We start from the raw sequence: 15,350 nt of genomic DNA, 5'->3' as shown, positions 1-15,350 counted from the left end.
ATAGGAAAGATAATGAAGATATTAAACAGTTTTAAATATTGTTACCCTAGATTTCACAGTGCATACAGTGAAATGTGTAATACTTGCTGTCATTAAAAATGTGTAATAATATTTGGTCCCAGTAATTTTTATTTTCATTAAAAATAACTGAAAGAGGGAAAAGAAAATAGAGGAATAACTATTTCTGTAAGGAGCTACAGTTTCCAGAATTTGTCTATGGAAATTCTCATGGTTGTCCCAAAGGTGTTTTTTACAAAAAGCAATTGAACTTTCTTGAAAGTCCAGTTGCCTTTGGTAAAAGTGTCTTTGGGATTTCCAGAGGTTCTGACTAATTGCATCAGTCATCCATTTTCTTGACTGAAATAAAAGCTTCAAAGTCCATTCAAGAAGATAGTGTAAAAAATTTTTATGAAGTAACCATAAAGGTACTCACGCTTTTCCTGAACATAAAGGTAGCCCTCCATGGTGAAGGGACTGATGTTTTTGTGTTCATGAGGATTCTCCTTCATTTTCTTCATCAAGGATTCAACTTCTGATCGGGTGCCTTCAAAACGGTTTCTTGTCTGCATTTAAAGATTAATGGAAAACGAGTAGAAAGTATTTCAGTCAAGCTTTAAATGCACAGAATATTATATTATTGTTATGTAAGAAACAAGACTGGCCCAAGAATTAATGCTATCTGAGGCAGAACTGCAAATGAAGGAGACTCATAGCAACCAGATTTTTTAATAATATGAGACAGAACAGTCTTCAGGAATTTCATCTCTAATTCAGAAGATGGGCAACAATTCTGAATTAACAGGTAAACAATGGCTTGTTGGTTTATCATAGCATCAAAATCAGTTCCCTTAGGCGGGCTGTCATATTTTCTCTAATACCTTTACCAGTTAGAAATAACGTATGGAAAGCCCCTTACATGCATTTGGCTCACAACTTGATTCAACTGACATGAAAGCTGCATGATTTAAGCCAATAATGTTGCCATATATCCATTGTATATATCAATCCTTATGATGTCTGTTAATTAGCTGTTTGTTTTCTCAGAATAGAAAACTGCAGGTACACACAGAATTCAAGTTAAAGGAGAAACATAAAATTTTGCCTTATACCCATCAGATCACTGCCGAGTCTAGTCTAGTCTAGTCTAGTCAACCTCCCTCCGTCCAGTGCGCTCCCACAGAGAGGGTCTCCTCAGGGTGCCACCGATCAGAGAATGTCGACTGGTTTTAACATGGCTTTTAACTATTGTATTATATCGGGCATAATTATTTAATGTTTTTTAACTTTTGTACTTTGTATTTTGATATTTATTGCCCTGTACACCGCCCTGAGTCCTTCGGGAGAAGGGCGGTATAAAAATTTAATAAATATAAATGTAAATATAATACTAGTAGTAGCAACTAACAGTGGTTCCCATTGTTTGCGGCACGGCAGCCCAGCTTGGGGGTGGAGAGGGGAACAAGACCATGAGAGCGGTGGGCTGGTGCATGGCCTGATTCCAAACAGGCCACAGCCCAGTATGAACTGCGACTTGGGGGATTGGGGACCCCTGCACTAGAATGTCAAGCTGAGATTTCTACATTTCTACAACCCAGATGGGTTAATCGACCTACCCCAAAAATTCACTGTTAAAACATCTTGCTATTTCTTCTTAATCTTGACATACATACAAATATATATATATATGTGTGTGTGTGTGTGTGTGCGTGTGCGTGTGTACATATATACACACACATATACATATATATATGTATGTATGTGTGTATGTATGTATATGAGAATCTCAAGATTAAGAAGAAATAACATGATTACATTTTAACAGTCAATTTATTTTTGGGGTAAGGGTTTGGACTAGAAGATCTCCAAGGACCCTTCCAGCTTTATTCTGATTGGTTGATTGATTGATGTTCAAGATTAGAATGCACAGACAAAAGTATTGTAAATTTAGACTAGTAGGATTCATTTAAGCTTTTCATACATTATCAGTTTCTTTTGAACTATATCGAGGCATCATATATTTATATAAAGCTTTGCAAAAGAAATAGAGTAAGAAGTCTTAAGACAACTGAAAAATGTTTATAGAATATAACAAATCTCAATATTTTGAGAGATTTTGAGAGAGATTTTGAGGGACAATAGCTATTAGAAACTCCTAAGTACATGGAAGCAAAAATCTCTTTTTTATTGATGAAGCATGCTGCCAGTGTAAGAAGAGAGTAAATATTATTTACATTAAGTCCTGGCACCAATATGGCACCTGATGGTACATTCTTGAAAAAGTAACCAAGGTATGTTATGAATTTATGGGACATTGTATTAAGACAAACATCTGGTTCGTATATGGCTATTTTGAAATTGTTTGCTTAATCACCAAGTTTACCAGCCACCAATGGAGGAGGAGGAAGAAGAGGTTGATTTTGTTTACAGTTATACAAATTGAATTTTTTATTAACATAGGAGTCCCTGTGGATTTTACTCCGCTAGTTGTAGCCAACTATAGGGGGCAGTGGTCATCTCCATTTCAAGGCCAATGAGCCAGCACTGTCCAAAAATGTTTCTGCAGTCACGTGGCCAACATGACAGAGTGCTATTACCTTCCCACTGAAGTGGTACCTATTTATCTACTCGCATTTGCATGCTTTCAAACTGCTAGGTTGGCACAGCTGGGGCAAAGAGCTGTCCCACATAGCACTCAGGTGTTGAACCTGGGCTGTGGGCTTTCCAGCCAAAACCCCCAGCATTTTAACCACTGACCAATCACAGCATCCCTTTTATTAACATAAGACACAGCAAAATAAGCTTGGGTAAAAAGTTGAGGAACAACATGTGAAAGAGATCCTTTATCTTCAATAAAAGCTCCTGCTTACATTTTGTATACTGATTGTCAGCTCTGTCTTGAAATCACTGAAATCCTTTGCAAGCTCATAGCCATGGTGGTAGAATGTGAACAGCCCTTGCAGAAATGCCAGCAGCTGCAGGAGAGAAAAAAAAATACAAAACAAGGAATTGAATTACAAGAACTTGTTGGTTTCTTTTTGTGTAGAAGAGGGCAATTGCTCCTGTCCTCTTTCTTCCCACCATGAAATCAGAGAGGATGCTGTGGCTGCAGCCCATTATGCATAACACAGAGTAATTTCTGCTAAACTCACTGGAATTTGTTTCTGAGTACACTTTATAAACTGCTTTATAACTGCACCAACACTGAAACCAAAAATTTAGAGGGTGGATATCCAGGGACATGTTTAAGAAAGGACTGGCAGAAATATTGTGATTTAAGTTTTTAAAACTGCACAGAATTCCATTCTGTATCTCTTGAATCTTCTTTCCACACCACTTTTAATCCACTGTAGATTCATTATGGAAGGTTAACAATTACAGAAGCTCCCTTCTTTATTTCTTAAGGCTGAAACTCAACAAATGTTCAAATCAGATTGAATTCATTTCTTCTTCTTCTTCTTCTTCTTCTTCTTCTTCTTCTTCTTCTTCTTCTTCTTCTTCTTCTTCTTCTTCTTCTTCTTCTTCTCCTTCTCCTTCTCCTCCTCCTCCTCCTTCTTATTCTGCCATATCCATTATTGGACGTTGGCGATCATGTTGGCAATCCTGTTTTTATCGGCAGCTGCATGAAAAAGTGCTGCTGAGTTTTGTCTAAACCAGTCCCTTAGATTTTGAAGCCATGATGTTCTTCTTCTGCCTGGACCTTGTCTGCCTTCAATCTTTCCCTGGAGGATTAAATGGAGTATGCCATATTTTTCTGGGTGTCACATCACATGTCCAAAATATTCTAACTTTTGTTTTTTAATTGTTTAATTCATTTCTATGCATGCTTATTTGATAGTAACAAATGGAGCACAGAGAAGCTTTTTGCAAATAAACATATAAAATTATCCTGAATCTTACATCATCATCATGATCCCATCATGATCCCATCATCATCATCCCACCTTTATTTAGTACAATTCAAAGTGGTGTACGTAATGTTCTTGCCTCCTATTGTCCTCACAACAGCAACATGGTGAGGTAAGATTAGGTGAGGTGAGGTAGAATAATTGTCCCAAAGTCATCAGCCAGCTTTCATGCCTAAGGGAAGACTAGAATTCCAAATCATTTTGTGACTATACATACTTCGGAGTTTCCAAACTTTTTTTTCAGACAGAGGGGAACAGAACATTGGATGGATCTAAACAATTTTTAACAGCTTTGGCCCATTTATATCGCTGTAAGACTTCATAAATAAATACATATATGTTTGCTTGTGTATCTAATTACACTTGGCCAATAAATCATATACATATATGCAGTTTTGTATTTTCTCCCAGATAACTGAGGGGAGAATCAGGCAGAATAACAACAAGAGAAAATCAGGAGAAGCAGTAGCTTCCTTCAAGCATTCAAATGGACAAAGGATTGAAAGGAAACCTTTCTATGCCTTTTCTATTTCCAACTTTTCTGCATCTACAGAGAGGTCAGCATAAGAAGCCGGCAGCCCTTTTCAACTACACTCAGCTACGATGATTTGTTAAACAGAAATTCTGCTCGCAGTTCTTTATTGCATGAACCATTTGTTCTATTACCACAGAATCAATTATTGACCTCATATATTTAAATTTAAGCAACGTATCTGCTGTTTCCAGTGCCATCTGCAGTTCAAACACAGAAATGACACTAAATAATAAAACATGTAAAGTAGAAGGTTTTATGTCTTCAAAGCTACAGGAAGGAAGGAAAGGATCCCCACCCATCCTTCAATAAAAATAAAATATAAATAATCAGCAAAGTTGTTGAATCTTAAAATAACAGGATATTTCAAAGAACAGAAAGTATTCTCAATCTCTCTCCTCTTTTTCCTTCCCTCTCTTTTTTGGGGGGAAAAAGGATACAAATTTCTTTTCAAATGCTTCAGAAATGTAAAAACGGTTGGGCAAATTACAAACTATTGATTTTTTTTAAAAAAATTAAGCATAAGCATATGGTCTGATTTAGGGCCAACACAGCATGGGGGGAAAGCCAAATAATCCCCACAGTTATCTTGTTTAGAATAATGAACAAAGAAATACAAAGATTCATTTAAAAACAAAAAAAAAACAAAATTGGAACTCATTGATTCCCAGAAAACAAAATACCAGCAGAGAGATGCATATAATTTTTTTCTTATGAAAAAGGAACTTTAAGATAATGAATTTCTACTGAATAAATCAAATGTCAAAAATGTAGGTCACAAGCATCGTTACATCAACCTTCATCATGAGGTCACTGGGCATCATACCTAACTCAACATAATCTCAACACCATAATCCTCTCCAGATAGCTGTCAGATGTTTCTAACATTTCACAATGGGGCAAGATCCTAAGCTATGTAGCAGCAACTCAAGATCAATCATTCATAAAGGAGGCCAATTATCTTGATCCATTTCCAACTGCCTGATTATATAACATGTTTCCTCTCCTCAGGGTCAAAAAAGAAGTTGATCCAGTTGGTTCTGCTGGATATTATGGTAATTTTCAGAGATTTCATTCACAATATCTTTCTGAATTATTTTGTTTAAATTACCTCAACATGATTTAGAGGAACAGATTCCCAGAATGTGGTACTAAATACATCAACCTATGACTTACAGTGCCCTGAGGGTGTCTATTCTGATTCCCATTATATCGAAACTGATTCCTAGATAAATCATGCAGATTTTTTAACTGGTTATTTGAGTTAAAAATGACATGTTTAATGCCTCAGGGTAATTTTAAGGATAAACTGTAGCTATCCTATTTTTTTTAAAAAAAAAAACAATCTAGATCAGGAATGCAGAACATTACATGACAGTCATAGCTAGGAAGGCCTTTGCTCAATTTCATGTTGTGCACCAGTTATGGACCTTCAGAGATCGAGAGGCTCTTTCAGTCATTCAAGCCCTGGTCATCTCCCCTATGGACTACTGCAATGCACTCTGCTTGGGGCTATGTGTGTGTGTGTGTGTGTGTGTGTGTGTGTGTGTGCGTGCACACACACACACACACATGTATGTTATTTGTTTGTTTAAAGCACTTATACAGGGAGTGCAGAATTATTAGGCAAATGAGTATTTTGACCACATCATCCTCTTTATGCATGTTGTCTTACTCCAAGCTGTATAGGCTCGAAAGCCTACTACCAATTAAGCATATTAGGTGATGTGCATCTCTGTAATGAGAAGGGGTGTGGTCTAATGACATCAACACCCTGTATCAGGTGTACATAATTATTAGGCAACTTCCTTTCCTTTGGCAAAATGGGTCAAAAGAAGGACTTGACAGGCTCAGAAAAGTCAAAAATAGTGAGATATCTTGCAGAGGGATGCAGCACTCTTAAAATTGCAAAGCTTCTGAAGCGTGATCATCGAACAATCAAGCGTTTCATTCAAAATAGTCAACAGGGTCGCAAGAAGCGTGTGGAGAAACCAAGGCGCAAAATAACTGCCCATGAACTGAGAAAAGTCAAGCGTGCAGCTGCCAAGATGCCACTTGCCACCAGTTTGGCCATATTTCAGAGCTGCAACATCACTGGAGTGCCCAAAAGCACAAGGTGTGCAATACTCAGAGACATGGCCAAGGTAAGAAAGGCTGAGAGACGACCACCACTGAACAAGACACACAAGCTGAAACGTCAAGACTGGGCCAAGAAATATCTCAAGACTGATTTTTCTAAGGTTTTATGGACTGATGAAATGAGAGTGAGTCTTGATGGGCCAGATGGATGGGCCCGTGGCTGGATTGGTAAAGGGCAGAGAGCTCCAGTCCGACTCAGACGCCAGCAAGGTGGAGGTGGAGTACTGGTTTGGGCTGGAATCATCAAAGATGAGCTTGTGGGGCCTTTTCGGGTTGAGGATGGAGTCAAGCTCAACTCCCAGTCCTACTGCCAGTTTCTGGAAGACACCTTCTTCAAGCAGTGGTACAGGAAGAAGTCTGCATCCTTCAAGAAAAACATGATTTTCATGCAGGACAATGCTCCATCACACGCGTCCAAGTACTCCACAGCGTGGCTGGCAAGAAAGGGTATAAAAGAAGGAAATCTAATGACATGGCCTCCTTGTTCACCTGATCTGAACCCCATTGAGAACCTGTGGTCCATCATCAAATGTGAGATTTACAAGGAGGGAAAACAGTACACCTCTCTGAACAGTGTCTGGGAGGCTGTGGTTGCTGCTGCACGCAATGTTGATGGTGAACAGATCAAAACACTGACAGACCACTTTCATGGACAGACCACTACCTCCTGCGGTTGGGCCTCCGTCACGTCACCCCCCGATGTCAGGAAGCGGAACCGACCAGGTGGTTCCGCCCCAGGCGCCTGATGGACCCAGATAAATTCCAGATGGTGCTTGGACCGATTCCCACCTCCCTCTCCCACAACCCGGTCGAGTCCTTAGTTAATGCCTGGCAACAGGCTGCTTCGGAGGCGCTCGACCGCGTTGTCCCTTTGCGGCCTCTGACCCGGCGCAAGTCCCGACTCGCTCCTTGGTTCTCCAAGGACCTGCGGGAGATGAAGCGCCAGAGAAGGGGCCTAGAGAGCATTTGGAGAGCCAGTCGGTCTGAGTCTGACCGAACACAGTTAAGATCCTTTTCTAGATCCTATCTTGTGGCAATGAGGGTGGCAAAGCGCGCCTACTTCACCACCCTCATTGCGTCCGCAGATAATCGCCCGGCCGCCCTATTTAGAGTGGTCCGCTCCCTTTTAAGTCAAGAGACGGGAGAGGACCCCCTACATGGACGGGCTGAGGAATTTAGTAAATATCTGGTGGACAAAATTGCTCAGATTCGGGCTGGTCTGGACTCTGACTGGGCAGTATCTAACGAGAGGAAATCGATGAAGTTGGCCAAGTACATCTGGGAAGAGTTCGATCCTGTGACTCCGGATGAAGTGGACAAGATCATGGGGAAACTAAGTGCCGCCACATGTTTGTTGGACCCGTGTCCCTCCTGGCTAGTCTATGCTTCTCGGGAGGTTACACGAGGCTGGCTCCTAGCAGTTATCAATGCCTCACTGAGTGAAGGGTACTTCCCTGCTGCCTTGAAAGAGGCCGTGGTAAGGCCCCTCCTCAAGAAACCGGCACTGGACCCAGCTGTTTTAAACAACTTCCGTCCTGTCTCCAACCTTCGCTTCCTTGCGAAGGTCGTTGAGAGTGTGGTGGCGCGACAGCTCCCTTTGAACCTGGAGGAAGCTGAATATCTAGATCCGTACCAATCGGGTTTCAGACCGGGGCACAGCACGGAGACGGCATTGGTCGCGCTGGTGAATGATCTCTGGCGGGCCCGAGATAGAGGTTATTCTTCTGTCCTGGTCCTATTAGATCTATCAGCGGCTTTTGATACCATCGACCATGGTATCTTACTGCGTCGTCTTGAGGGGCTGGGAGTGGGAGGCACCGTTCTGCGTTGGTTCTCCTCCTACCTCTCGGACCGTTCGCAGACGGTGTTGGCAGGAGGGCAGAGGTCAAGCCCTAGGCCTCTTAATTGTGGAGTGCCTCAGGGTTCAGTGCTCTCGCCCCTCCTGTTCAACATCTATATGAAGCCGCTGGGAGAGATCATCCGTAGCTTCGGGGTGAAATATCATCAATATGCTGATGATACCCAGCTATTCATCTCCACCCCGAACCAACCCAGTGATGCCCTTGATGTGATGTCCCGTTGTCTGGAAGCGGTACAGATTTGGATGGGAGAAAACAGGCTTCGACTCAACCCGGCCAAGACTGAGTGGCTGTACATACCGTCATCTCGTTTAGTCCAAGAGGTTCCATCTCTGACTATAGGAGGAGAGATGTTACCTCCCATTGATAAAGCACGCAATCTGGGCGTCCTCCTAGATTCATGACTCAGTTTTGAAGATCACATTGGAACCGTGGCTAGGGGGGCATTTGCCCAGATTCGTCTTATATACCAATTGCACCCATTTTTGGACCGAGATGCCCTACGTACAGTCACCCACGCACTCGTTACCTCCCGTATTGATTACTGTAATGCTCTCTACATGGGGCTGCCCTTGAAGACCACCCGGAGGCTTCAGCTGGTGCAGAATGCAGCTGCACGGGTTGTGATGGGAGCTTCCCGATACTCCCATATTACACCCCTCCTGCGTGAGCTGCATTGGCTACCAGTTGCCCTCCGGGTGAGATTTAAGGTGCTGGTACTTACCTTTAAAGCCCTACATGGCTTAGGTCCGGGATACTTGCAGGACCATCTGCTGCCGGGAACAAATTCCCATCGTCCAGTACGCTCACACAGAGAAGGCCTCCTCAGGGTACCGTCAGCTAGGCAATGTCGGCTGGCGACCCCCAGGGGGAGGGCCTTCTCTGTGGGAGCACCAACCCTATGGAATCAGCTCCCCCCTGAGCTTCGGATAGCCCAAAACCTCCAATCCTTTCGCCGCGGCCTCAAAACACACCTGTTCCACCAAGCTGACCTAGACTGACAGGCATTTTAATTAATTTATATTTAGTATTTTTAATTCATTTTAAAATTCTCTAATTTTTTATTGCACTGATGTTCTCAATTTTCATTTTATCTTGATTTATGTACTTATTATATGTTTTATTGTGAGCCGCCCTGAGTCCTTCAGGAGATAGGGCGGGATATAAATCCCATCAATAAATAAATAAATAAATAGAATCCATGGATGGCAGGCTTTTGAGTGTCCTTGCAAAGAAAGGTGGCTATATTGGTCACTGATTTGTTTTTGTTATGTTTTTGAATGTCAGAAATGTATATTTGTGAATGTTGAGATGTTATATTGGTTTCACTGGTAAAAATAAATAATTGAAATGGGTATATATTTGTTTTTTGTTAAGTTGCCTAATAATTATGCACAGTAATAGTCACCTGCACACACAGATATCCCCCTAAAATAGCTATAACTAAAAACAAACTAAAAACTACTTCCAAAAATAGTCAGCTTTGATATTAATGAGTTTTTTGGGTTCATTGAGAACATGCTTGTTGTTCAATAATAAAATTAATCCTCAAAAATACAACTTGCCTAATAATTCTGCACTCCCTGTATAGCCATCCATTTTACAACCAACTCTGGGCACTCCCAATCCCTCTTCCAACTAAGTCTAGGCAGTTCCCAATACGTTCCCCTCATCCCACTCCTACCAGAGGTCATAAAGTGCAACCAATGCCATTTGTATCTCATGTCTGAACCTAAAACCTGACTAGAAAGGGTCCAGACAAGCCATCTCATGCAAGATCTCATGCAAGTTTGATATATAAATATCTAATTCACAGGTGGCTGCACCTATAGTTCCAAGGACCCTGTCCACTTCCTCAGGTTCAATAGGATCAAATAGTGACCATGTCTACTCCCTGGGCATCTCCAAAGGACCTATACCACTCTTGGTCGCCAACTGAGAATAAATCTGAGCCAACATACATTGTACTCCTCCCTCCTCCAATTTTCCCCACAACAACCTTGTAAGGTGGGTTTGGCTAAGAAAGAGTGACTGGCCTAATGTCGGCTTTCATGACCAAGGCAGGACTAGAACTTATAAGTCTCCTAGTTTCTAGGTCAACACCTTAACCTGTACACATATGCACACGTCTTATTAATGGTCCCCAATGCTTCTCAACCATTACAGCAGAAAGTGTAATGGATAAAGCAACCAGAGAGCACTGAGAACAGCCTTTCTTCCCTATACACTTGTACAACTAAGCATGAGGGGGAAAGGCAGGATTCAAGGAAGATGCAAACTGGCTACCTAGGTCTGTGATTAAACAGCAGCCCTTCAGTATCTTTTTCCCTGCTGTTATTACCAATCAGCCGAGTAGCATCTCTTTTCTGTCATTCTTCCCACCCACCCAAGCTGGCCAGAAATGGCTGAGCATTGAAGAAAGGAAGACTGTGCTGTACCAAAGACCAGGAAGTCAAATACAGTAGTGCCAGGGAGTAATTCTGTCTCATTCCTCTTGTGAAGACTATTGAAATAATACATTTCCATCACTTGAAAAAGAGTTGCAGAAATGTAGCGTTCCTTACATAGCTCATGAAAAAGAATTTCCTTTTTTCTGGCTTTGTCTGAAACATTCAGAACCATGTAAAATGGGAGCTTTTCAGCCTTGGTGGAGCAGTGGGCTAATGCCTCCTTAAGTAACACCAGCTGCCTGCAATTAGTGCAGGTTCGAGTCCCACCAGGCTCAAGGTTGACTCAGCCTTCCATCCTTCCGAGGTAGGTAAAATGAGGACCCAGATTGTTGGGGGCAATAAGCTGACTTTGTAATAATGCCGCTAGGGGTGTGTGTGAAAGCCCTAACAAGCAGGCATATACATAGAATGAAGGCTACTGCTAAGCTTGTAAGCCGCCCTGAGTCTTCGGAGAAGGGCGGGATATAAATGTAATAAAAATAAATACAGTAAATAAATAAAATAAAATAAATATTGCTAAGCACATTGATTTGTGCTTGTTAGATTGTAAGCCGCCCTGATTCTTCAGAGAAGGGCGGGATATAAATGGGATTTAAAAATATATCAATCTCTTTTCTGAACCTGCTTTTGGCTTTGATATCCCCTTCCGGAGTTTATTCTCCTTTCTCTCCAACTCCTCTTCTTCTAAAGTTCATGGTTAGAAATATATTTTACCAGAGTAAATATCTAGGTAACTTGGGCTAGAACCATGACTGATGTGCATTATGATTATTTCCTTCTCATAGCTAACAGATCAGTGAACATAAGATACTACCGCATCCCAAGCAGACGTAGCATCTGAGTGTGCAGCAAATCTTAACAATTACTACAAGTGCGTGGCATTTCAGATTCAAGTCCAATTCTGCTTCAGAAATAGAGGAACAAATTTATCTATGCCTAACAGCTACATCTCCTCCCAGATTTTATACAATTTCAGGAACAGGCATAGTTGCTTGAAAGAGATACAGACAGGTGTTATATTTCTATCCCAGCTTGCTCTGAAGCACTTTTTTAGAGTCTAATCACAAGCACTGCATGGCCCAACAGTCTATAACCTTTGGACAACTTATAGTAATATTCTCTTCAATTGCTTTTCTTTAGAGGTACTGTATTTCTTCAACTAGGAAGATGTATTAGTTCTTAGAATACTGGAATTAAAATGTTGTAGCAGCATGAAGGCAGCAGCAGTAGTTGATGATTAAACCACTTCAGTATCCACTTTTCCTTACTGAGAATGAAATTAGAACCAATGGTATATATTCATATTTGTGATATTTGGATGTAATTATTTCCATTCTGTTCACCTGGAAATTGTTTCTATGCTACTTACTGAAGGTAATTTATTTCTAGGGATGAGCAAATATTTTAAGATTAAGTTTCACATAGGCCTTTTTAGCTTTGCAGGTTGAAACAAAGATGTGCATAAATTTATCTTCTTTGCATATTTCAGTTAATGTAAGCAATATTTTAAATAAATATAGGGGGACTGGCATCTCATTCTGAGTATGAGATTTTTTTTCATCCAACTCTTATGCTTTTGCATATATATTTTTTAACTCATGAAACTGAAAAATTCAGGAAAATGCAAATCTCAGCTATCCTGATTTATGCATTGTTTCCTCACATATTTCATGGAGATGGGAGAAAAGCCACTTTATCCTTATTTCTAAAGCATTCACTGTCACATAATTTATTGATGTTCTATTTCAGAGAAGAAGAAATGCTTGAACAAATCACAAACATTTACTTACTGGTTCCACAAACTCAAACATCTTTCTCTCCTGAACTTCTTGAACTTTGAAGACATACTCAAGAGAAACTTCATAAAAGCGCTGCCTGACCAGGTCCACCTGGTTATCTGCCTGTCAGTTGTTATGCGGATTAAAAGGAAAATAAAGCAAGTAATTAACTGCGAGCATTTGACATCAAGGTTATACAAAGGCTGTTGTTTGTATAGAAGATTCCTAACCAAATATATTTAATTGTAAAAGTCTATATAGTAAAGGGCTAAATATTCCATCAAGCTCTTAAGAAAGATTGCCTTGCCTGTCCAATAATTAATGACGTACAAACTGAAGCTGGCAAACTTCCTTAAGTGGATAGAGTAGCATTCTAAGAATCTGAAATTTTTTTTCAAAGATAATTGAAGATTTCTCACAGGTATAGGTTGTCAAGTTCCCATCTAAAGAATAATGATAGCTGTTGGGCTCTGTTCAAGCTGAAGCCCTATAGACAGATAAACATATCAAGTCATACTTTCTGCTACCTTCCAAATGTTCTGGGGTACAATCCTGATTAGCCATCCAAGGATTTTTCTCACGATAGAATTCAGGGAGTTCATTTTGGAAGGCAATAAACTGGATAAGAATTCAGCATAGAATGCTCTCCCAAATCCTCTGCAAAGCAGACATATTTCATAGTAAAATGCAGTTATTTTTATCTCAGATAAAATGATAAGCAGGAATTCCAGAGCACAGACATTTTGAGAACTACTGGTTGAAAAAGAAGTGGCTACTTTCCTATTCTTAATTTTTTAACACACACACACACACACACACACACACACACACACACACACACACACGTGTGTGTGTGTGTGTGTGTGTATCTCACAAATATATGGCACATATTGGAATGTAATCTGATTCATTTGGACCCTTTTACTACTTGAGAAAGATGGGAATGGTCAAAATAACAAATATGGGAAATAAAAAATCAGAGAAAGAGAGTTGCAATACTATGGACCTAAAGCTAATTATCTGGACAAGTTCTTACGTAAAAGACTTCTAAGAAACAACAGGAACAGGCTGATCTTTATTTATGTTCTTCACATACAAGAATATGTCTACAAGCTGAAAGGAGTTTTTAAAATTCATCTGGGACTAACAAAAGGTAGCCCACAGACAGAATATGTTTCTTTAGAAAGAGGTTTAGACCAAAACTTTGGTATCTGTATAGGACTTCAGTTCACTACCAGCAATCTAATGTTGGGCTGTAAAGAACTGCACTTCACACAATTATATTATGAGCTGATTGTTATTTACTCCTCTTTAATTTAATGGATAAGATTTAGTCATAGGTAGCTAAGATTTTAGGTAGTAAAAGCCAACAGAGAAGGAACTCTGCATCTCTAAAGGCAGCCATTTATGTTTGAAATGAAAGGTGAAAAGAAAAAAAATGGGGGGGAGAGAAGAGGAGCACTCAAAATCTCTTACAGAAAAAAATAGCAAACTTTAATATAAATTAGACCACAAGATGGCACCAGTATTCAATTATTACACAGCTTTACAGGGAGTTAGAAAAGCTGTGAGGGTAAAATTGTCACCTTGATGGTCAGAGAGCAGTGTTTCTCAACTTCTTCAAATTTAAGATGTGTGGATTTCAACTCACAAAATTCCCCAGCCAGCAAAATTACAGCATTCCTTCTCCATCCATGATCACAGGTTCAGTACAAATCATCAATGCAAGAATTAAGGACAAAGTACAGAATCTTGGAAGCTGCATAAGGAATCTGTAGCCTTCACTGATTAGTAAATTCCTTAAGATGGAGTTTCTCTGAAGGTTTATAAATCTTCTTTTCTTGTATTTTTTGCAGCCTGGACTGAGTTGCTGTTTACGAGCTATGTACTGCTCCTTTCTCAAGTTCCTTCAAATCTCTCAATTCTTGCTTGTGAATGTGCCATCCTCCATTTTGGACACATTCTTTAAGTTAGCCCATTTGAGGTACATTGATTCAAATACTGTGGCCTTATGACGCACCATTTTGCCCAATTGAAGGTCACAAATAGACATACAGGAGAATTTGAGTAGCATGTAGATTGGTGTTTTTATAGCAAGATTGACAGGGAAGATCAGAAGGGCTCAAAAGAACCTTTCCCCCGTAACAACCTGCCCTGCTCTCCTAATACAGCACCAAAAAAAAAACAAAGATTCTGAAAAAGTCAAGGTCCACACAGATACAGAAAGAAATGGCTCTGGTTCCAAGCTATGATAAATACAAAGCAACTACTATGCATTGGACTTGAGAGAGGACAAAATGACAAAATATTGGCTGATATCATTTCTCTTCTCGATTGTATTTATCTGTCCTCTTAGCTTTGTCTTAGCTCTAGCAGGAGAGGTGTCTCCAGATCCCATCTATTAGGTAGCATAGATGGGAGGATCTGGCAGGATCCAGAAAGAGAACCCTTCCTGTTCTGATTCCCACCCCCTCAGGACCATTATTTGCCCAGAGATTAGATTTGGTCCAGCCCTATTGGGTTTCCATAAAGCTTTGAAGACCTGGTTCTATTACTGAGCCTAGATCCTTGGATATGTATTTGAGCTTAGGGTTATGTTGTTTGGTTTTATCTCAGTTTCTGTACATATTATGTATAATTTTGCAATGTTGTTCCTTATTTATTTTTACTCATTGTTAGCTTCCCAA

General features: G+C 40.2%; 1 protein-coding gene across 4 annotated transcripts in view; it reads right to left on the bottom strand.

Annotated features, from left to right (window-relative positions):
* The window catches only part of ARHGAP26 (Rho GTPase activating protein 26), a 295,272-nt gene that overhangs the window by 171,449 nt on the left and 108,473 nt on the right, over positions 1–15,350 (bottom strand). For all 4 annotated transcript variants that reach the window (XM_083353575.1, XM_083353577.1, XM_083353576.1 and 1 more), the window contains 3 exons: positions 12,676–12,786; positions 2,868–2,972; positions 434–563 (listed from right to left, as the gene is read on the bottom strand). In XM_083353575.1, the coding sequence (XP_083209701.1) occupies positions 434–563; positions 2,868–2,972; positions 12,676–12,786 (346 nt within the window). The remainder of the gene's footprint in view (positions 1–433; positions 564–2,867; positions 2,973–12,675; positions 12,787–15,350) is intronic.

The sequence above is a fragment of the Vipera ursinii genome, assembly GCF_947247035.1.
Source record: "Vipera ursinii genome assembly, chromosome: 2".
NCBI lineage: Eukaryota > Metazoa > Chordata > Lepidosauria > Squamata > Viperidae > Vipera > Vipera ursinii.
The sequence above is the reverse complement of the archived record's forward strand: the minus strand, read 5'-3'. Positions and strand labels throughout refer to the sequence as shown.